The sequence below is a fragment of the Topomyia yanbarensis genome, chromosome 2, assembly GCF_030247195.1.
Source record: "Topomyia yanbarensis strain Yona2022 chromosome 2, ASM3024719v1, whole genome shotgun sequence".
NCBI lineage: Eukaryota > Metazoa > Arthropoda > Insecta > Diptera > Culicidae > Topomyia > Topomyia yanbarensis.
The window spans coordinates 338,734,373-338,757,740 of record NC_080671.1 but is presented as its reverse complement, the minus strand read 5'-3'; the positions used below and the strand labels follow the sequence as shown (position 1 = coordinate 338,757,740).

Below are 23,368 nucleotides of genomic sequence, written 5' to 3'. Positions count from 1 at the left end.
CACTTGAGTAACAAGATTCCAATTTTACCAATACGAGTACCACATCATTGCTCCAACCAAAAACGAAAACCTTATCTCTCTGGAAACTGCGGGTGTACAACTCAATCTGTCGAGTCCTTATTGCCTTATCCTCGTTGGCCCATTTGCGAGAAAACTGTTATACGACGTACAATATAGTCATGCGCCTTTAATTAGACAACCAAGATCGCTATTACCGACAGATGTCGCTGCCAACAACTAGTGGGTACAACCAGAAAATCTATGATAACCAAAAACCAAATTCATTCGTTGGAGTTCATAGCATTCCTCCGTAATTTTAATATTTGCTATTTAATTTCAAGGACATCGGATCATAAAACGTAGATAGCTAATCAATACAATCTATATTCATTTATTTAACTTCATTCTACACCAAACGTTTTTCGCATAGAACATAACTTTGAACGAAAACATTTGCCTGCTCTAAAATGTGTTCCGTAAAGTTTCACTATCAATAAAGAAAAAAATAGTACTTCCCGGTTCACTTAAAATAATGATTGTAATTGTGATTCATTTGATTTAAAGGATAGACAAATAATCTGGATGTTAGCTTTTCAAATCCTTTCCGTTGTTGGGAGAAATGTAGTTGCATTGCTTGCAATTGTTTCTCCCAACAAGAGAGGATTAGAGAACTCCCAACTGTGGATTTTAGTCGTGACTCGAACCAATCCACATTTTAATTCCCGCAGATGTTTTTTAACCATAAATTTGCCCATTAATGATTAAATTTATGGTTAGGTAACATCTCTTCGATTAATATGGACAGTGTTAGTAGCAGATATCGAACATTACAAGCGTAAACGATATTCTTTACAAGTGAGATAAATGCCAAATTCAAAGAAGAAATGTGATTTATGCGGTTTGTTTATGAAATATAAATTTCCATCTATAAAATTAATAACATTATCAATAATGCTATTTCTAAACTTTCATGCTATTGTTAATTTTAGCACTCGATATAAGAAAAATCTTTTACAAAAAGTCACTTGCTGATATTAAAACATACTTTACAAATCATCCTCATCTTCATCCCAATCTCCTAGAAGTGAATTAACAACTTCCTTCGACTTTGCTTTGTCTTCTGTTCCTTTTGCTTCATCCTGTTCGGCTGGATCCTCATCTTGTTCCGCTGACTCTTCTTCCTTTTCCACTGGATCTTCTTCCTTTTCAACTGGTTCTTCTTCCTCTTCAACTGGTTCTTCTTCCTTTTCAACGGGCTCATCTTCCTTTGCAGGGACTTTGTCATTTTCAATGACGTCCATTTTCTCACTAACATTTTCCTTATTTATGTTCTCATCGCCCACTTTCTCCGTTTTCAGCTCTTGACTTTTATCTGCATCGTCATCCTCCCTCACGGAGGCCTCTGTTTCGCTCTCCGCTGCGACTATTACCACATGCGTCTCGCTATCATTCGCACTGTCGTCCACACTATCGGCTGTGTTGTCAGCAGTTGAGGTTTCCATTGCGATATCCTCCTCCTTCGGGTCTTCCTTTTTCTCACCTACCACCTTCTGAAGTTTCTTCTCCAAATCAGCATCCGAATCGGATTCCGTGAATTTTGTTTCATTGTTCCAATCGTCCAATAATTGACCGATATCCTCCTCGTTAATTTTACTCTCATTCTTGGCAGTTGCTGGCGATTCTTTCTTCTCTTCAGTTGCATTTGCTGGTTCTGACTGAACCGCCTGTTTTTCTTCTTTTTTCTCGACCGGAGTGGGTTGTTCCTCTGTATCCTCGGACCAGTCCCCTTCAAGCTCGGAAATCAGTTTCAATTTATCGCGTTCTTTTTCCGCCTTCGCTGCTTCATCCGCTGGCTTAGAGTCATCCGCCTCTTCCTCTTCTTCTTCGTCCTCGTCATCATCGTCCGCTTCCGCTTGAGTGCTTTGCCGTGCCACATCAGACGACTCATTCAAATCGGAAGCATTTTTTTCCTCATCAACACTCTCCTCGGCAGGTGGTTCCTGGCTACTTTCAGCATCTACCTCCATTTGCTCGGTCTCAACTTCCTTTTCACTAACTTTATCCGACGGTTGGGTCGAAGCCTGTGACAATTCGTCCTCAGTTAATTCCGCTTTCTTTGCGACTACCTCCTTCTCTGTAGCAGCAACTTCCTCGTGCTCTTGTACATGGGGGGTCTCGGTACCGGCCGTAATTGGTGCACTGGTTGTAGTGACGGTATTAACCGGAGCAGCCAATTCCTCCGCTGCTTGGCTGTACATAACCACGATATTTGAATCCTGTGCACCGGTGGTGTTGATCAGTTGCGTTCCATCCGCCAACTGTAGTCCGCTGCCACTGATGAAATTGTCATCGTTAAGAACCATCACCACGTTGCCGCCTGCAAATGAAAGAAACGTTGAAAGATTAATGAAGTTTATTGCAAACAAGTTTATCATAGGCACGGATTGTTGGTTTTGGAAGCTATCAACAGTTACGCAGAGCTGCACGGCTGCCTACGCGATCCATGCGATGTAGCCTATGTGGAGATATGTCACAGCATAAATAGTATAACGATAGGCGATTCCCGCAGTTTTTACATCAAATAGAAAGTAATACGCACAAGTGATTATTTATAGTAAACTAGATTGATGGACGGAAATCAAATTTGACTTGTCACAGTTGAATAATGTTGCGTCAATATTCACCTATTTCCAAAAATGTTAAAAGAATGTGAAGTTGAATGTTTCTTTTAATTCCGTTGGTCGTTGGTCTCTTGTGCTGCTGAAATAAAATGGCCAGACGTCCTGTATTTTGGAAAACATGCATCTCGCAAGTTGCCCCGCATTGGTTAAAAACCTCAAGAAGGTCCAGCGATTTGAAATCGTTAGTCGACAAATTTTTATCGGAAATGTAGCATTATCTTGAAGTCGAGTCGCTTCATTTTTTACATGCGAGTTCCATCGTAGGAACCATCGCTGACGAAGGTGAATGCTGAGTTGAATACGAAAAGTCTGTGGCCGACAGTAAAGCACGGCGGTGGTCGATCGTATACTATTCACAGTGTGTTTGGTAGAACAATTTTTTTTCGAAAAAAAATCGGCATCGCTAAAACTTCTGCATGTGATAGAATGGGCTTTTCCCTTTCATTTGAATGTAAAATTAAAATATTCTGTCGGGGGCTCCAGAACAACTTTTTACAAAAGTGAGAATCTGATGGACAATTGTATTGTGTACAACTTTGTAGAAAACTACATCGCGATATAAAATTGCCAGAGAAAGCTATTAAATTTTTAACAAAGTTTCTAGATTCGCACGGGGCCTATTGATTAAGAAGCTTTATTCCAAAAACATTTTTATTTGTAAAAAATGGATTGTCTAACAGTGTGCTCAGAAAAACCTGAATGCTAGCAAAGTCCCACCCTTAAGCGTAAAAAAAAAATAATTCAAGATTCCACAGCTTTATGCGCACCAATGATATTTTAGGAGCATGGAGATATAGAGAAGAGTAGATAAAATTTGAACGAAATTGAGACTCTTGAAAGATGCTGGGTAATGCAGCAGAATGAAACAGTTTTTTTTCTGTCACATATATATTTGTTTCTTCGTTTTTTTCTTCTCATTCTGGAGTATGCTTGATGTAATCGTGAATAAACCTTTTTGCTCGTTACCATCTTGTGGCCTAAATTTTAACTTTATATTTGATCAAACTCGATTAGATATTTAGTCATTTGATTTCGATTGAGAATCCTGATTGACAGTTTCATGAAGGACAATAATGAAAATAATTCGATGAGATTTATGTTCAAGTTTGTTAACTTTTGGGAATCGCTGTACATTGAACTGAAATCGCAATAGTAAATGAGAAATTGTCTATTGTACGAAGAAGCGATCTCACTATAAAAGTAGATATAGAAAATGATGAAATGAATCTACCCCAAAAGATAACAAACATGGATCCAAAACTCGAAGAGCTTTTTTCTTTTTCAATCATCTTTCTTTTAATGTTGATAAAGACAAACGGGATTCTCAACCCAAAATTGCAATAAAATCCGTCGTTTATTACAATGACTCGAACGGTCTACTTTAGTTCATTCAAATATAAAACTTTGAATTTAAGCCAATTGTATTTTACCAGGCAGGATAGGATCAAGAAGAAGGTCATTCTAGTATACATTAGCTATCCCCTAGAGCAAGAAAAGAAATGAAAAAGGCATGATAAAATTTACTACATTAATCAACATCTTGAAAAGGTATAAGATTATCGAATAAATTTGGTCAACGCCTTTCCACACCTCCTTGTTCATAAAGTGTCATTTTCGCCCAATACCCGGAGAAATCTTAAAATATATTTTTTCTGCTGAGAATGTGACTTTATATATATTGAAATTTATATGAATTTACCATTCATTTAAACCCAACATTTTTTGTAAGTCCTTGTTAATCGAATTTTTAATCCATAGACCTCGCACACCTAAAAACTGATAAAATTTTAATAACTTTCTCGGGTGATTTCATATTTATTTTTTATATATTTTATATATTTATAGCATTCTACGAAGTTGTAGACAATGGGATTGTTCATCAGATTCTCACTTTAAGTAATTTTTCAATGCCTGCAGAACCAATTAGTAGCAAAAATGCGAATTACTTTTATTACAAAACTTAATTTTTCGATCAAAAAACTTTAAAATAAAAAGTTGTTCTAGACCCCCCGATAGAATATTTTAATTTTACTTTCAAATAAAAGGTAAAAGTCGATTCTTTCATATCCCGAAATTTTACAGATGCCGAATTTTTTTGAATAAAGTTGTTCGACAAAGATACCGTGGCATCCCCCAGAATATACTATTCCCCAGAAAGTCATTCCCCAGAGTGTACCATTCCCCAGAATGCACCATTTCCCAGAAAATCATTTCCCATAAAAAAATTTTTTTATTGATTTGATCTTTTCAAACGTACTACGTGTTACTATGTTTTAATTGCCGCAAGGTTCTACTGTATCTATTTTGTTGGCTATTTTCGGCAAAATTGAGACCAAGAGAAACGAAAGCAATGAAATTGAAAGATGGATAGGTATTCTAGAGCGAATCAGTTATAAACTTAGAACGAAAAACTAGGACTAGGCAGGCTCATATGGACATGATCGAAAGGAAATGTGAAGAATCCTTTGCCTTCTGCTAAGTAGGAGTTGGGCGTTGCACCCAAGTCTACCGCATGGTCTATAATAGAACATAACTCATCATCACGTTTTACCGCCGACGCCGGCAAAGAAATTCTTCACAAATCCTCGCCACAGCAAGTGATGCTAATTAAGTTACGGTTCTCATTCCAATGAATTGACAACAGTCAGACGGTTCTCTTCTGATTCTCACTCAGTGTTATCATTATTGAGAGGAAGGATAACTGACCGTCATTTTATTAGCAATATAAATACGGTTATGACGATCATTTTATTACAAACAACAAGCTAGAATTAACAAACAGGCGGTTTCACATAAATAACTATTCATAAAAGGAACAGAAAGGTGGAGAAAAAATCAACAAAGCACCGCCTGCTGCCTGAATACAATACACTGATAATATTTCGTTTACCATGCCAATACAAATTAAATGGTACTCAATCTGTCTATCATTTCAATGCGTTCTCTCTCGCACGGCTTCTGTGAGAGATAGTTAACTGAAACACTATCCGAGGAAAATGGAAATTAAATAACGGTCATTTTTGTGGTGATACGGTCATTTCATATTTACCGTAACAACTCAAAGACCATCGTGAGATTGCACAGCACTGTTCTGGATAATGGCGTTCCAGGGAATGATACATTCTGGGAAATGTCTTTCTGGGGCATGGTACAGTCTGGGGAATGGCTTTCGGGGGTATACAACCCGGTGGTCATGTTATGGTGTGGGGTATCGGTGCATGTGGTCCAGGAAACTTGACATTTCTTGAGCGTTTTTTCAAAACGTCATATCTGCAATGAGTTACTCTCTTTGTTTACTTTCTCTTCTGTTAATAATTCGGTCACTTTAACATTTATCCCTCAACTCTTTGCATAATATGCTAGTTAAAACCACCGCCTTTCGATCTGTACTGTAAAATAAGTGAAGTGTTATAGTGACGCCGTAAAAATCGAAAGAGAAAGTAAACAAAGAGAGTAACTCATTGCAGATATGACGTTTTGAAAAAACGCTTAAGATTTATCGAATCTACCATAGATAGATTCATGTATCTTGAAATTTTAAAGAACAATTTAAAAGCTAGTGCGCGGAAATTGGGCCATGGAGATAATTTTCGCTTTGTTCAGTACAGTAAGATTCCGTTTTTGGCGCGTTCCGTTTTTGGCATGCTCCCTTTTCGACGCGCCCCGATTTTGGCAACAAATGGGTTCCGTTTTTGGCAACATTTTTGTTAGTCATAACAAGTCTTTTAGAAATGTGCAAAAGATGTTTTTTGTATCAATTCATATCACATTTGACTTCATTTCCAAACATGGGATATTAACCCTCAAAGGCACAAATCATTTTTTTTTAATATTGTGAAAATTGTCTCACAGCTTCAATACATTACTGATAATTTTGAGATGTTTTTCGCAATGTTGTTTTAAAACAGTGTTATGTATTTAAGGGTTACCTATATTTTACAATATACGTGTTTTATTTAATCATTACAATAAGTGTAGAGATGCATTATTTATGTAGGGGAATGTGTTCGGTTGTCGGAACACTTTTGTTTGTGGCTCACAACATTACTCCAATTAAACAATATATGGGAATAGGCATGCCAATAGAAAGCTAGAGGCTAATAACTTATCGAAAAATTTAATTTCATTTGTCAACTTAAAAAAAGTTACTAACAATTTAGTAAAATGATAACTGTTTACCATTTTGAAAAATGTGGTCGGTTGTCGGCACCCTAAAAAATTTACTAAAAATGGAAAAATATGAATGATGATCATCACGATTCAAAAGGAAAAGGAAATTTATTCAGTTCAATACCCATCAAAGGAATTATGAACATCATTCTTCATCAGAAGCACAATATGTGTTAGTGAAAAACTAGTGCGAATATTACGCACTGTTAATTCACTGACGGATCGCATTCACTGCCATTGAGTTAGTTTCAGGCACACCAGTTTTTTACCAAAGCTTCAGACAGATCAGATAGAAGTCAGTCAAAACGGGAGGGGGACTACAGGGTAACCCCGAGCCCCCTCCGCCAAATTATCTGGTCGTGACAATCTGGTATATCCGGTGCTACCTAGCGGTGAAAACACGACCAGGTGGGCTTTCTTCATGTAAATGTAAAACGCTAAACCGGAAGTCGCCTTCCTGGTTTTCAGAATGGTGCCAAAGATCGATCTCTGGTATCTATTCGTGAAACCCGTTCCAGAATACCTATATTGATTAGGTTATTACAGAGGCGACGCGTCGGTACGTTCATCCTGTTCATTGAACAGGTTTCCAAAATCGGAAGACCCGAAACCCATTATGAGTTACTATTAACAACAGTAGCACGATAACTATTTTAAATGAAAGTAATAATCTCCGAACCTCGAAGTTTGACAATTTGATCCGAACGATAAACCAACTCGACGTCTCCAGCGAGTAGAATTCAGAAATTTTCTGCTTTCACATGACCGGTTCAACCAAAAACTTGCACGCATCTTTTACTCTCACCGCATGCTCTGGATGGAACCAGCTTGATGAGCGATGGCTGGAATAACAAGGTGAGTGTCAAGGACGACTGCTTTTTCTATTCCCTTTTGCACCGGTTCAAATCAAACATTGAACCAGCGTGCATTGCTGGGCGTTGGGGCTATGTGCAAAACGAGAGCGCTTTATAGAGTTCTGTGCAAATGATTTCACTCACACTACTTGGGAGTTTGTTTTCCTCCATCATATGTAAACCTGTCCGTCAATTTAAACGTTTGACATCGCTTGCCTAAAGTATTTATAATGGTGTTTAAATGCACTGTGTCACTGTGAAACTTATTCCGGAGACTTCAACACCGGTTGGGTTCGATCCACCATGCAAATAATATGACTGAAAAGCTTTTTTTTCGATTTGTTTTCCTCCAGCTATCAGAAATTATGACAGGTGGAGGAAAACAAATCGTTGAACACACTAATACAGTTACAGATTGTCAAGTACTCTATAATTTTCAAACACATTGCGTCATACGTTCATACGTTTGTTTTCTTGGGTAGCCTAACAAAATGTTTCTCCCCTTGGGAGGGGCATACTTGTAAGCGCGTATGTATTTGGTTGGTTCAACGATAATAATGAACCATCTACTTTTGCTTGAAAGAAACTGTTTGTTGTTTGCATTTACATGTTGAAAATATGTCTACTGAAAGTGTAAAATAGACAAACTCAAATCAGGAGATGTTCTAATCATGAGTGCTCGATATTGAATGCAGTTTTCCTATGATATTTTGCGAGGAAAAAAAGTTCTCTGGATTTAATTAATTGCATTTGGAAAATTCCAATTGCTATCCCATTTGAAAGTTGTAATATATTTTTTGCTCTTGTTCTACGGTAAATTAAGCATCATATGATCAGAAACGTCTCATGGAATTGAATTAGTGACGATTCTGATCAGTTGCTTATTTCGTGACATTTTGAGGGCCCTCGTGATATATTGAACAGGTTAACGGTGGAACCACGCGTCGCCTCTGGGTTATTAAGAGCATTTGCCACAAAAAATTGGGTGCCGACAACCGACCATGTTTGGGTGCCGACAACCGATTTTAGTAACGTTTTTGAAAACTGGTCAAAAGAAAACTTGTGGCGAACATTTCGGCGCCATTCAACGTTGAATCGCAAAATAGAATAAATTCACATCGTAAATAATCAATGCGCATACTTTTTCGATCGATTTACTTCTTTCTGTAACAATAAGCAAATCATCAAAAAAAACTTTTGAGTAGAGTTTCACTTGTTCAAAAAATATATTGGTTGTAGAACAGAATATTCGAGTCTGCTTCAGCAATCGGAAAAAAAAGATCGCGCTAATAGGGTAAGGTGGGGTAAATCCGACCTAGTAAATGGTTTTGGCTGTAAAATGCTCATTTTACATCAAATCAAGTCGTTTTATATACCAAATTAAAGGTGAAACTCCTAGGCAACTTTCTATATCTAGCATTTTATTCGGATCTTGGAAATATTTTGAGATACAAGCGTTTTACGAAAATGTTCATTTTTGCTGTTTTCAAAAATGGTGGGGTAAACCCGACCCCCCATGTTTTTGGTTAATTTAGTGCAGATATTATCCAAATTTTATGGTTTTTCAATGATAAATCAATGAATGTTGTTTTATTGAATTGTAACATGAAGAAAATGGAGTTCAATGTCAATCTTGGAATGCTAAAATCACGAGCAGTAGCACGTAATGATATTTCCATTTGCATCGCAGCAATTGCTTGACGAATACTATAATCATCACGTTTTTGTGTCTCGTTTGTAATTATGAACCTTTTTTCAAAAAAAATAATACAAAATGACAATAAAAATATATTTCAATTTGATAAAAACACATTTTCTTAGCAAAAAAGCGATCGGATTTACCCCACTATTTAGAGGTCGGATTTGCCCCACCGCGTCATTTTTCATTACGATGCAATTAAAAAAAGTTATGAAAAAGGTTGAACCAAATTCATCTACGCACTTTGTAGGACTTTAATCAAAGAATTTAAATCCACTTACATTTTTTATGCAATCACTTTAACAATCAGAAATATCCTGTAGGCAATGATGCACAAAAGTCAAATCAAAAGTTTTAAAAACACACTTTTTGTCGTTTGAGCATCTCAATGTAGATTAATAAAATGCTGTCATGCCACCATTATGATTATTTTCGATGCTCTACACGACACCATTGATATTAGTTCGCGTAGTGCTTCTGATTTTCGGTAAGAGAAGGGGGTCGGGTTTACCCAACGGTCGGATTTGCCCCACCTTACCCTATATAAAACAAATAATATTTATCAGAATGTCCATATCTGGTTTCTGTCAAAAGCTACATAGGGGTGTCGACAACCGACCCGAGCCAGCATCCGACGACTTTCCCCTATAATATGGACAAGTTGCAAGTGATTTTTACAACAAAAATGGTTTTCTTCAAACCTAAATATCTTCAAGCATTGCTGTTCGATTTTCAATCTATCAATTCCATTTGAAAGATCTACGATGGGTTAGTTATGGAGAAGCAATAAATTTATTAATTTTTTAAAAGAGCTGTGTTTTTTAAACAAAATTGTTCAATAATTTTCAGAAAGAAGACACAACAGCCCCAGGAGCGAAATCAACCATTCAGTGAATTGTTCAAGTATTGACGTTCAGTGGGCCGAAGAAAAGCGATTCGAATTAAATGCTATTTTACATATTCGTAGAGGAAGGGGAATTGCACTCGAGAAGTGCGCGAAGTGGGCAGAATGCTACTTTCGACGCTCAAATCCTCTAGCGCCCTGGGTATGTATCCTGAAGGATTTGTCTTCGGAAAAGTATCTTGGATGAAAATGAGCATTATTTTGACAACTGACTGATAAACGTTTCTTGCAAAGAATAAGCACAGCCTTATGACTGAACTACAATTCGGAAAACTGCAGAAAGGACTAGACACAGCAGTGATTCAAATAAGATTACTTTATAAATTACTTGATAAATTCATTCTCAGTTCGAAATATTACATTTGAATTCGATTTGCGTATATTTTAGTTTACTCAAAAATTCTCTAGCGAAATAGGAACTATTTAACTTGAATTATATTTTTTTCCTCATTTCATTTGTCTACAAAAGGCCCACCTTGCCCCACTTTTTCTCTTCGTGGTTATAAAGTTAAAGGTTTTTACTAGTCACCAACAAAATTCCAGCTGCCGCTTCGTGGGTTATTACAAATTTTGTGGAACATATTTTTTTAATATTTTTGATGAAAACAACCTTAAAATGTCATGATAACATTTATCACTCTTTTAAGCATTTTTATTATTGTATATTTTCAAAGATTTAGGAATAAAACATTTATTTATAAAGTATAAATGTCTTCAGTACATGTGTTAGAAATATCAAAACAAACAACTTTGCCGAAGAGTTTTTTGATAGAATACCTCTATCAAAAGATAGAACTTATCTAGATCAGTTTCTACTTATCTAGATTAGAACCAAAGTTGTCAAAATAATGATCATTTCCATCTAAGATGCTTTGCTAAAGACACTAATCCTCCAGGATATATACCCAGTGCGGTAGAGGTTTTGAGCGTCGAAAGCTTGCCCCACTGTACGACGTCTGAATTTGATAAAATCATGAATAAAATTGAATTTGCTTTATTTTTTCTTTCATGGAGGCGACGCGTGGTTCCACCGTCAACCTGTTCAATACCACAAAATCCCTCAAAATCGACGATTCTAACATCGAACGAATAGTACCAACGAAAGATGTTCGGCGGACGGGTTTTTCTGATCGCAGTTAAGCAAAACAAATTTGTTGTCAAAACCCATCGGTGAATTGTCAAACAAACATCTTGTGCAATAACTAATTCAAGAAAGTCCCGCAAAAAAAAGCAAAAAAGATATATTACATCCGTATAGGCAACTACTTACTTTGTATTGAAAAAGATTTCTCAACTTAAATTTCAACAACCATGTCTAAAGACATTATTGAATACTCATAAGTCATTTTATGATTCGAATTAACCTACAATGTAGAATCTTATTTTTTTCGCAGAGAATTATTCTTTCTTCTGTATAAGAAAGGTTGAAACATTTATTAATTCTACCAAACAGGAGAGAAATTTCAATGTTCCATATGCAATTCCAGAAAATTCATTTTCCTCACAAGATGTCGTAAGAAAGAGACTTTTAATATTATTGCAATAGAACGCGAAACGATTCGAATGAAATCCATTATGTCCGTTTTACATTTTACAGTATACATGTTTTCAATGTGTAAATGCAAAGAACAAAAAATTTCTACGAAGCAGAAAGATGGTTCATTACTTTCGTTGAACCAACCAAATCCATACGTGCTTATAATTAATATGTCCCAAGGGCATCAACATCTGGTTAGACTACCCAAGAAAACAAGCGTTCGACCGACAGCTGTGAACAGGCTTGCTGGAGCATCACTCATGATGCCAAAATGAGGTGAGGAATTAAAATTCTGAGGAGGACTTCACACACCTCTCCAATAGCAGAAAAAAACTCTTCTCTCACTTAACAAGCAAACTTATCATCAGAGGTGATGACTTTGTTCAATGACTAGAGGATGTTATGTGCATCACACAGGAAAGGCGAGAGCGCAAAACTGATTGAAGATGGGTTGGAATTCCTCTTCCAAAATGCTGAGAGTGTGGAGCGCGAGCGTGATTGTTTCCCTCTCTTGTTTTAATGGAATTTCGTCTGCTGCGTAGGATGCGGATATAAGTAAAATGTTCGTGGTGTAGAGCAGTGCTTCGTGGAATACGGATATCATCATGTGGTGCGAATCCAAGAGACTGGAGGACTCAGACTTGGCTCTACTGTGCCAAACGGCCTTGAGCACTTCTTGTACATAGGTTTTAATTGAGCGAGGATTTAGTGGCCTCGGGAAAACACTAACTAACGATCAGACAAAACTAAGCTCGGGAAATTTAAAATCAATCCTATTCGCCAACTCAATAACATCATAATGGAAGATAAATATTATATTTTAATTTTGATATCTGATACAACATGAACAACGCTTCCAAGTAAAATGGGTACATAATATTCGATTCGATTCTAGCGTTCTTTCTCAATAAAATTTAAAAAAAAAATGTTTTTATCAAAAAATTTTGTTTTTATCTCTATTATAGATTGTTTTGGCTGGTTAGTTTCCAAAATATGGATAATGAAGTTTAAAAAAATAGTTGTTTTTGTTACAAAATGTCAAAGTAGAATGTTTATGCGGTTAAATTTCCAATGGGCAATACGTTTTTAAAATGAGATAATTATCGACAACGATATTTAAAATTATGCATAGTCGAAAATTGTATACTATCTAGATTATCTACTTTCAAAGCTAGGGTAATGAGCCTATTTTCGTCCAGTTTCTATTATCACCCTACTAATTTGTAGTCGTTGGTTGGGTAATAATTGGAACACTCGATTCGAATTTTTGTTGCGCTTAAACACGAACATTTTACAGCTTTCATGCCAATTAAATCAGAAGCACAAATTTTGTTTTCGAACTCTAAACGCATCTCCATAAATAGTTTAGTTATAGGTTTTGTGCCCTTTACGCTCATAGATGCTATCAAACATTTTTTTTGTTTCTATTATAGAGGTCTTTTTCGGGTTAGAAAAACCTCTTATGAAAAATTTCTAACCCTATGTGCGGGGTCGGGACTCGAACCCATATGCGCTGCGTAGATTGATTTACCAACTACGCTACGCCCACCCCTCTTCAAACAATTTTCTCGTTAGAAGAGGAAAATAGTTTTTAAATAAATTTTTTCTCCACCATGGATAAATATAGCATAATGTCAATTGTGTTATTATATTGGTTCTTAACAGCAAAGTAAAGCTACTGATGTCAATTTATACGCATTGCATCAATTGTAGGCCTAGAAATTAGTGATACACACACAATAATAGGGTTTACTTTAGGTAATAGGTTTACCTCTTTACCCTATATTCGGAGGAGAAGACTTATTGGCTTCTTATTTCTATACTGATTTCACTAAATAATCCCCCTACAAGTGAAATATTTTATTTTAAATAGATTGTTTAGCAAATATAATGAAATGATGAGTGCATGAAATATGTAGGATATATGTTAGCCTTCGCCTATTCAATCAATTTCATTACAATAATCCAACATTTGTACAATATTTTCCTAAATTTTCATTGCAAAATATTAAAAATTGGGTGAGTGACATTGAATTTTCAGGAGGAAGCTCGAAAAAATGCGGTGTACACACTGACTTAAAACCTCCTATACCAATCATTTAGAAATTTTAGAGTTCATTCTCACAGCATTGTCCAGGTACCTACGGGAGTGCTTTACAAAATTATTATTATTTTTAACTCTAGAACGTTGCACTGGGTGTATCCCACGCCTTCTTTGGGGCCGTGTAAAAACGAGAATTCGGCATTTACCGACCTGGGACCCTAACCATAATTCAATTTTGGGTTTCCGAGTAAGAGTAGGAAAAGATGGTATAGCCAATTTGCTTATAGCCTTTGTGGAAGCAGGTGTCAAAGTTGGCGTGGGGTACATTTGTACCCCAGTGTACGGTTGCCGTTAGTGTTTCGTCAGGTTTCGTGCTGTCAGTGGAAATGTGATTCGTCACAATACCAGTTTAAATAATGATTGTTTTACTACGGTAGTAACAATTAGTATTATATAGTCATTTTTAATCGTTTATTTAATAATTTTAATTTAATTTTGAAGCGGAACAAACAATCGTTCTAATTTTTGCTGATTTTTATTTCTTTATTGTTAATTTTTTATAGTTTTTCAAAGCAATGGCTCGCAAGTATAATTTGTGCACAATAACAGTTGTAACAGTAACATTGCGTGTTACCAATGTATTACTGATCAGAAATATTTTTTCAAGTTCAATTTCGTGGTATTTTCCAAAACCCGATTTTTAAACTTTCACTTTTCAAAATAATTGCAGTTTTTCAAAAATATCGAAATTTTTACCTGCGACATTTGTACCTCCTAGAACGTTGCACTCTAGGATGGAAAATGCAAGTGCAACGTTCTAGGGTTAAAATAACATGTTAACCGATTTTTTAAGGAATGTATTGGCTTCAAAGTGCTATGAAAAATTCGAAAAAATGAGGGCTGCTCTCATTATTCATTATCATCGTTATTTATAGCAAAAACATTTTCTGGGACCTTTGGCACCAAAACATTAGTTACGTTGTCCAGTCTTAGCCGATTTCTAGAAAGTTCTAGAAAGATAAAAAAAATACACCTTTCCAAAGGTATGCTATATTATTCTGTTATGAAAGAAATATTGTGCTATATTGCGACAATAATAAGATGCTTTTTTGATGACAAATATGCAAATGGTTCAACATTCTTCCAAAGCCACGTCTTGGTTCTAATAATAATTCGGAAGAGCTTTTAATTCTACTATAAATCAATTTGGGGGCAGGCAGCATTTTTCAAAACTTTTTGTATTGCACTATAACCTATGCTAATTCACTCGAAAAGCTAAAAAAATCACTATAACACCGCGCAATGAGTTATGATGTAGTTTTGGCAACAAATTCATAATCCACCTGGGCAGTAAACGGTTTGCTTCAATACAAACATGTGTGTCACGTTTTAGCTTAGCTATGGGTGCCATACGTCAAAAAACGTCGCAATTTTTGATACCTAACTAGGGTTACTGCGCCCTAATTCATCTTAACGCCCCTATTCATCCCACCCATTTGAACACATTAATTAGAGCAGTGTCTGCTATCTCTATTCAACGCATTATTCCAAATGGTAGGATGAATAAGGGTGCGTTGTACTCGACTTTTCGTTTCGCTCTAACGCGAGTATTTCACTGTTTTTGAGGCAGATTAATTGATCTGATTCTTAAGACCGAAGCAAAGATGTTGACACCTATTTAAGCGCAATCCAAGAATTGTAAGCCGAGTTTTCAGCGAAATAGTGTGACATCGTGACTAATAAGATGAATAAGGGCACGTTAACCCTACTTCTTCCTAAACGAGCATTATATTTTTATAATAGATCGCTTGGCAAATTTTGGCCCCTTAGTCAACTATTTTATCACTTTCGAGGACTACAATCGATGGAATTTGTATAAATTGGCACCAACACGTTTGCCTCGTTCCTAAGAACCACTAGTAAAATAATAAATGGCCCGAGAATGGTGGAATACTTCTGTTTAAGTGCGATGAAAACTCTAATCGGGTGCCCAAAATGTCGCACCATTTAAGTCAAAAGATAGTACAAATATATGGCAGACACTACTCTAACCAATAGTTTCAAACGGGTAGAGTGATAATTGGAATATGGCGAAAAGAGGCTCATGAGCCTACACATATTTGAAAATTAAGTATATATTTAAACAGTTGAATTGGTTCATGCAACGCTTAACTATACATTCATTTAAAAACAAAAATATACATCAGAAATAAGCTTTGCACACGCATCAATCCCATATAACAAAACCTCATAGCAACTAATCATTGCCTCCTCACAAGGCGTGTGAGGACATCACAAACTCCTCTTGAATCATCATGAGGTGTAGCCCACTCTCCTCCACGGAGCAAATATCCCATGCGTAATAAAATATTTCTCTGTATCATTTCGTTGAGCAAGAGAGGAACTCTCTCATTTTTCACACAACGGTAGAGATGCTCCTGTTGCATCATTCTTTTCTGCCTCATCCTGAGGGAGGGATATTAGCTCTCATTGTGTGTTGAAGTGTTTATAACAAGTCTGGCTGTGAACATATGGCACAACTGCGAAGCGTGTTGGAAAATTAAAAGCGCTCTCGTTTCGCACACAGAGCTACGGTGAGAGTGCGAGATGCGTGCATGTTTGAGGATGAACCGGTGAAACCATTTTCTGAAATTTTACTGGAGACCGGTTGATTTATCGTTCAAATCTGAATAATTTTAGCGTTTTATTTTCCCGTTCATTGAAAATATTTTGCAGGGTTCTACAGTTAATTTAAACTTGAAATGGGTTTCGGTTTGTCTGATTTGGCCTACCTGTTCAATGAACAGGTTGAACGTACCGACGCGTCGCCTCTTTTCATCTCATTTCACATATGATTAAAAATCCTTGAAACATTTTTGAAGTCGTAAATTGAAAATCCAAGCTTTAAAAATAAGGTTCCATTTTTGGCACGGTTCCGGTTTTGGCGGCGGAAAAAACAAAATTGTTGCCAAAAACGGAATCCTACTGTATAATGATCCAAAGCATTCATCGAAGATTGTCAAAGAATGGTTGCTCTACAATGTAAAATCAACGCTCCCACATCCTCCCCCAATCACCGGGCCCAAATCCCATAGAAAATTTGTGGGATCATCGCCAACGAAAAATCCGGGAACATCCGATTCAAAATAAGAACCAGCTGAAGCAGTCCTAGTCCTAGAATGGCAACCCAAAAACTGGCTTCCTCGATGGAAAGACGTTTGTAGTGCGTAATTGCAGCAAAGGGTGGTCATACCAAGTATTAATTTTGCATTTTAAGTCAGTTCAACAACATTTCTTGTCATGTACGAACAATTTTTGACATTAATTTTGGAAAAGATGTTTGTTTTATTTTTTTACAGATGAATGAATTTTTCTTATATTTAATCTGTTGATAGAATTAAGGAGTTATTCTAGTTCATAAATAAACAAACTTAAGGATTTTATTGTCTAACTTAATGTGTTTAATGTACACCTGCGCATGCGAGCAATCCCTATACGACCAATTTTTTGGTACATTGTATGCATTATCTTGAAGTTGATTGTTTTTATGCATACGAGCTGTAAGAACCCTCACTCTGAAGCAGGGCAAGCCAGACTTCACCCATATCAGTTAGTGGCTACAGTGAATACAGAGGACTGCGCTTATGATAGAAACTGTAACCTGGTCCAATGGAAGAAATATGTCTTCGTTAGACCACGTACAGATGTCACGAAGGGAAATATAAAAGATTCTAAGGGTTAGGGCACACTATCATCCAAAAATTCATAGTGACCATAAAATGATTGTTACATACAGTATGTGTGCTAAGAAAGCAGCAGCCAGTTGCGGCCAAACTCGCCAGCAGAAGCCAAGCTACGGCGAGGGTCAGAGGGGATTATGTTCAGCGAACTCGGTACGAGTCACTACGGAAAAAAGAAGGAAACGCTTGCAGGGGTCGATCGCCAGAAAATTATCCGGGGACCACGGAAGTAAACATACAGACAGATAGTAATTGAAATGCCATCGTTGGCATCAATCGGCCTGGAAATCAATACAAACAAAACCAAGGCACAAATACGCGATCCTTGGGACTGTTATGCGTATCACGGCAGTATATACGAACAGCAAAACGACGTCTATCTTTAATCATTGTCGTTTGATGTTAGGTCGGATCGATGATTTTATTCGGACGTCAAATCCACCCAATCAATCTAGTTTTTTGTACTTCTTCTCGCGCTTCGACACTGAACGCTCGTTTTAATTTGATTTCCACAGAACAAAGAACCGTCTTTCAACCATATCATCTGTCCACAAATGATACTATATAAAAGTGCTTTAACATTGGTTTGAAGATATTTTGCCTAGAACATGTTAACATGTTCAGGGCATGTTGTTAACATGCCCTGAGTACTGAAATTTCTTCGTTACTTTAGGTAGCTAAAAATGGAGTGCCGTCAGTGAGAAAATGGCGAGATTGGTGGCATGTTTACGGTACTGTTTATTGAAAATTTAAATTCGAAGGGGCGGCAGTAAATACTATAAAATAAATTAGTAAAACAAACCTACAAAACTACATTCTACAAACTAAACAATTTAATAAAATTGTCATTACCGTTTCCGCTGTTCTGAAGCTGGGAAAAGATTTCATCCTTCTGGCTTTGCGTTAGCTGCAGTTCCGTACCGTCCTCGGTGATCAACTTTGTCAACTGATCGGATCCGTGGGCAGACGACAGCGTTGTCGTCGTTCCCGTTTCACCATGCACCGTGGCCATCTGATGCTCGATGTACTGCCCCTGAAAGTTGGGATCTTCGATCACGACAGTGGCATTGTCCACCAGTCCCAGACTGGTGGCAATGCCCGAAGCCACATTACTAAGCGCTTCCGCTTCCGACGATGGTTCCAGTGTGATTTGTTGCAACTGCAGTTGTGGCTTTCCGCCTATTTGTGACACCGTCTGGGCCTGGCTTGGATCGATCATGAACGGGATTGCGCTGGTGTTACTGAACGTGATATTGGAGAGGATCTTTATTTTGTTCTCCTGGCTACTGTTTTGGCTGGGAGTTTCTTCTTCCTCCTGGACTTGGTACTCGTCGTCGGAAAAATCTATGACACCATCTTCGCGAGCTTTCTCTTTATGCAAACTCTTCATGTGCTCGTACAGGTCCATTTCCTTTGCGAAAACTTTATTGCAATAGATGCACTGTTGCAGGTCACCCCGCTGGTGGTTTTCTTCTTCGTGCTTTTCGAGACCCGGTGCGTTCATAGCGATGTAGCCACACTCGGAGCAGGTCGGAAATTTCATGGTAGATTTAATATTGTGCGCGGTTAACCAGTGATAGAAGAGGTGAGGATTTCGCTGCTCCGCTTTCCAACCACAATGTTCGCAAATTCGCGCATCAATTCGCTCTCTGTGCTTCACTATCAGATGATTGCGGAAGGCCTTATAGCTTGGAATACTTATGGGGCGTCCGTCTATGCCGCATCGGAGGCACAGCCATGGACCGGTCATGTTTTCAGCGCCCTTAGCAATCAAAGCATGCATCGTTTTGGAGTCGATTTTTCGGGGCGCCGAAGTGGAAGTTGCTTGCGGTGGTTGACGAACTGCTTCAGTGGCTTTACGCACCATGGACATATCCGCCTTCAGAGGCGTTGCCGTTCGAACTTCCATTTTCATTGGAGCAGACGGTTGAGTCGAATTAGTCGCAGAAGGGGAAGTTTTCTGCATTATTTTCAGCTTGATATTTTTGTTTTTCTTTACCAGGTGTGGGTATTTCTTCAGCACTTCGCTGATGATCTTCGCATGATCAACATTACCCGACTCGTCCTTTACAGTGATTTGCTTCACCGTTCCAGCGCCAGGCGATGTTTTAGATTCTTGTTTTATAACAATTTGTTTCGGACTGGATTTGACGACGGGCAGTTGCTGGGTGGGTTGAACTTGCGGCTCGTCTTCATCATCGTCGTCAAAGTGAGTGTCATCGGCCAAACCGGGTGAGTCATCCTCTTCAGTAGCCATCTGACTTCTAAGTCTAGCGGCCTCTGTAAATTCTTTTACTTCTTCCAAGTTTGGCTTTTTCGCTATCGGAGTGGAAAAACTCGATGGGGCCGGCCGTTTCCCACTAGCATTAGTGTACCCTTTACGCAATTCCTCGAATGGTTCATCTTCCTTTTTTATCTGATCGGCCGTTACCAGCGGTTTACTTTCGTACGTGATATCATCAAAGGGCCCCTCGAATGTATCGCTATGTGCGTTTTCATCAAACCTCGAAGGACCAGGTCTGCTTTCTTTCGACCCACCATACTTTGACATCAAAGCGTGGGGTTCTGGTGGATGATTCTTATTGAAAGAACCATAGGTTGAGACGGGGGCAATTGTCGACTGATGCCTTACTACCTGCCCAACCCTCTGTTGCGGAGCCGTTGGTCGAACGGGAGCTGGCTGTCGAACCATTCCATAATTTCTTGGTGGTACTATATTACTTTGAGGTCCTGCTCGACCGCGCATAGGAGCCTGTTTATTCAGAACTATCGGTTGACGACCGCCTTGAATCATACGGGTAGTCTGCTTGTGGGCCTCCAGCAACTTGAGCAGAACCGTCATGTTCATATCGCGTGCCGTTTTAAGCAGCTTATCGTACATATTGTACTGAAACTCTAGCGTGCCCGTGTACATAAAGTTCACGATAGGCACAATCACGTCCGCCTGCAGGTCCAGCGGCATGATTAACGTATCGTCGTACATTTCGCATGTATTCTCCAGCATGTTGAAGTAATCGGTACATGCACTCAACACCAGCCGATGTACCTTCAGTTGGGAGTTGTCATTAAACTGCAACGTCAGATCACAGTGGTCCGTTTTGTTGAAAAAGTTTTGCAGCTTCTGTAGGAAAAACACTCCCCAGTTGTCCACCTTCACGGACTTGGTCTCCGTGATACGCGTCATTGTTTTTTGATGAGAGTTCTGTAGTCACTTTTTACTTAAAATTGCGTTCACATTAGTGTATCTGAAAGGGTACAATAAAATAAAGGTAGCATTAGATAACAGAAAAGGAACTATGAGCCGAATAAAATGCGTTTAACGATAAAATGTTTCATGTAAAAAACTAACATTTGTGAAACCAACATGAATGAAATTACTATAAAACCACAGAGCATTCTAAATTGAACCACCTATTAATCTCATCGAACATTGACGTTTGAAGTACAATTCACACGATTCATCATTTTCCGTTAACGGAACAGAACGTCACCTTTCCGAGAGGATAAGTTGAATGCATTTCTGCACGCATTCACACGTTCAGTAGGTACATCAAAACATTTCGTGCCATTGTTGTCTGAACGTCTCCATCGCATGTAGCTTTTTGACATTCCGATGACGTACTGTACCGGTGATGGAAGGATGACGGATCGTATAAATAGCACTTAAGCCGCCAACATAAAATCATTCGTTCTCAACATGATGACCTATTTGTCAAACAATTTACTTTTACTCATTTCTTTTACGATTAAAAAAATTGAATCTCTGCTGACATTCTTTTAATCGACTTATTTGTTAATTTGTAAACAACGAATATTTTTGGGTTGTGATTTGTTTCGATTTCTTCGAATTTATAGTCAAAAACGCAACGCTCGAACATATCTAGACATAATATCACAAGTGACGGACGATAGTGCTATTTAGTGTAAATCTTTTATTAAATCCCCAACTAGTTTGCACACAGGCACATAACTTTACCTAACGAAAAATCAACAGCTTAACAAATAATTACTGAATCTTAGCTGTTTCCACTAATTGTAACTGTAACACTGCACTTTCCAATCTGGACCCCCGCTGGAGATCTAGAAACAATTTAATTACAATCACTACCACAATACGACCGAGATTCTCATTCGACCGACCGGACGCGGCGACTCGATATCAATCCGTACAAGGTTATTTTCGTTAGGCCACCGGGATCAACAATCAACTGCCGCCAGGAATCGCAAACCGAACTATACCGACCGACAGTCCTGTCCAAGCCTTTTGGACGACGCGTTTGGATCGAATTCGAAAGTTACTGATGTACTGGATGATCCGTCTAGCAAGCACCACTTTTTGAGCTACACCGTCGTCGCTGAACTTTTCCACACACAAAAGTAAGATGGCGACTGAAATGTCGATGGTCGTCATCCGCAGCAGCAGCGATTTTGTTACGAAGCGCTTTCGATGTTGCGTCTTGTCGCGAAGAATCAGAAGAAAAAAGCTCTCCACTCGAAGTTGACTGCAAGTTTGTTGATCGATCTTTCGCAAAGAGACCAAATGCGACATCCAAGAGCGTATAAATGCGAGAGAATGAAAGCTTCAGTGAGATTTCATTTCACTGCTGCGATAATGTTAAAAAGGGTCATCATAAATTATGTTACGAATTTAGACAAGAGAAAGGATATGAATTGGGTTACAAATGGGTTTGAATTTTGACGGAGACTAACAAATTTTACTCATCGTTGAGTAAAATGTGATTGGTTGAGTGATTTTTAGAAAAGATTTCCATTTTTTTTCAGAACAGCGCTTTTTTGTGGTCCCAAGGTACTGTGCAAAATATCAGTCCAATTCTCAACAAACATATCATTACGGCGTAAAAGCCAACTGTCAAAATTCTCTGTAAAGGGAAATTCCGGACAAACCGTTTCTGGCCAAACACAGTTCGAAGAACTAAATGCAAGAAAAAACTTCTCTTTTGTTTTCTACCAGAATCTGTGATTGGCGAGTGACCGTTTGTCCGAAATTTTAATTCAAAGTGAATTTTGACAGTTGGCTTATACGCCGTAATCATACGTTTGTCGAGAATTGATTATAGCCTGATATTCCGCATAACATTTGAAATATGAATGTTAGTAGAACTACTATCTTTTGCATTGTCATTTCCAAAAATCAAAGTTTTTCCTTAAGCATTCAACTTATTGATTGAAGTATAGTCCATGAAGTAACTAAGAAATTTGCCGAAGATAATACTGTGCTAGAAAGTGATGGCTGTTCAAAATTCGAATTACAGGACAAATCTTTTTTCTGACGAGATGGGGATCCGTGAAAAAAATAGTTTGGAAGCTTTACTGCAAGCAATTAAATCAATCAATGCTTTTGAATAATTAATCTGAGCATAAAAAATCGAAGGTACTACAGTGAAGACCCGATTTTGTCTACCCCAGATTTTACCGTCAGCCTTATATGACAATTGATAGTTGGTAGTTTGATTGGCTCTAGCAGACAAACCAAGTTGATTTCGAGTAAATCTTTTCTTGAACATATTTTAAGAAATCATAGATCCAAAATATACAAAAAAAAGCTTACATTTTTTTTTAATTTGACACTGTCACTGTAAGGTAAATTTAAACAAAATAATCAGAAAAAGTTATGAGGCTATATCTTGGGACTAAAGAAAAATATTTTAAGAGCTTAGGTTTATTATAAAGAAAGAAAAATATATGTCCCGACTTTGTCAATGTCCCCGTTTTATCAGC

General features: G+C 37.7%; 1 protein-coding gene across 5 annotated transcripts in view; it reads right to left on the bottom strand.

Moving 5' to 3' along the window:
- Positions 1-371: 371 nt before the first annotated feature.
- LOC131684043 (centrosome-associated zinc finger protein CP190) overlaps positions 372-23,368 on the bottom strand; it is a 41,622-nt gene continuing 18,625 nt past the window's right edge. For 2 of the 5 annotated variants that reach the window (XM_058966555.1, XM_058966556.1), the window contains exons 2-3: positions 18,482-20,874; positions 372-2,377 (exon numbers count right to left, since the gene is read on the bottom strand). In XM_058966555.1, the coding sequence (XP_058822538.1) occupies positions 1,047-2,377; positions 18,482-20,813 (3,663 nt within the window). In that variant the 5' untranslated portion in view covers positions 20,814-20,874 and the 3' untranslated portion in view covers positions 372-1,046. Of the gene's footprint in view, positions 2,378-18,481; positions 20,875-20,978; positions 21,028-21,605; positions 22,088-23,368 lie in introns of those variants that run through there. The other 3 variants (XM_058966558.1, XM_058966554.1, XM_058966557.1) reach the window with 3 other exon arrangements.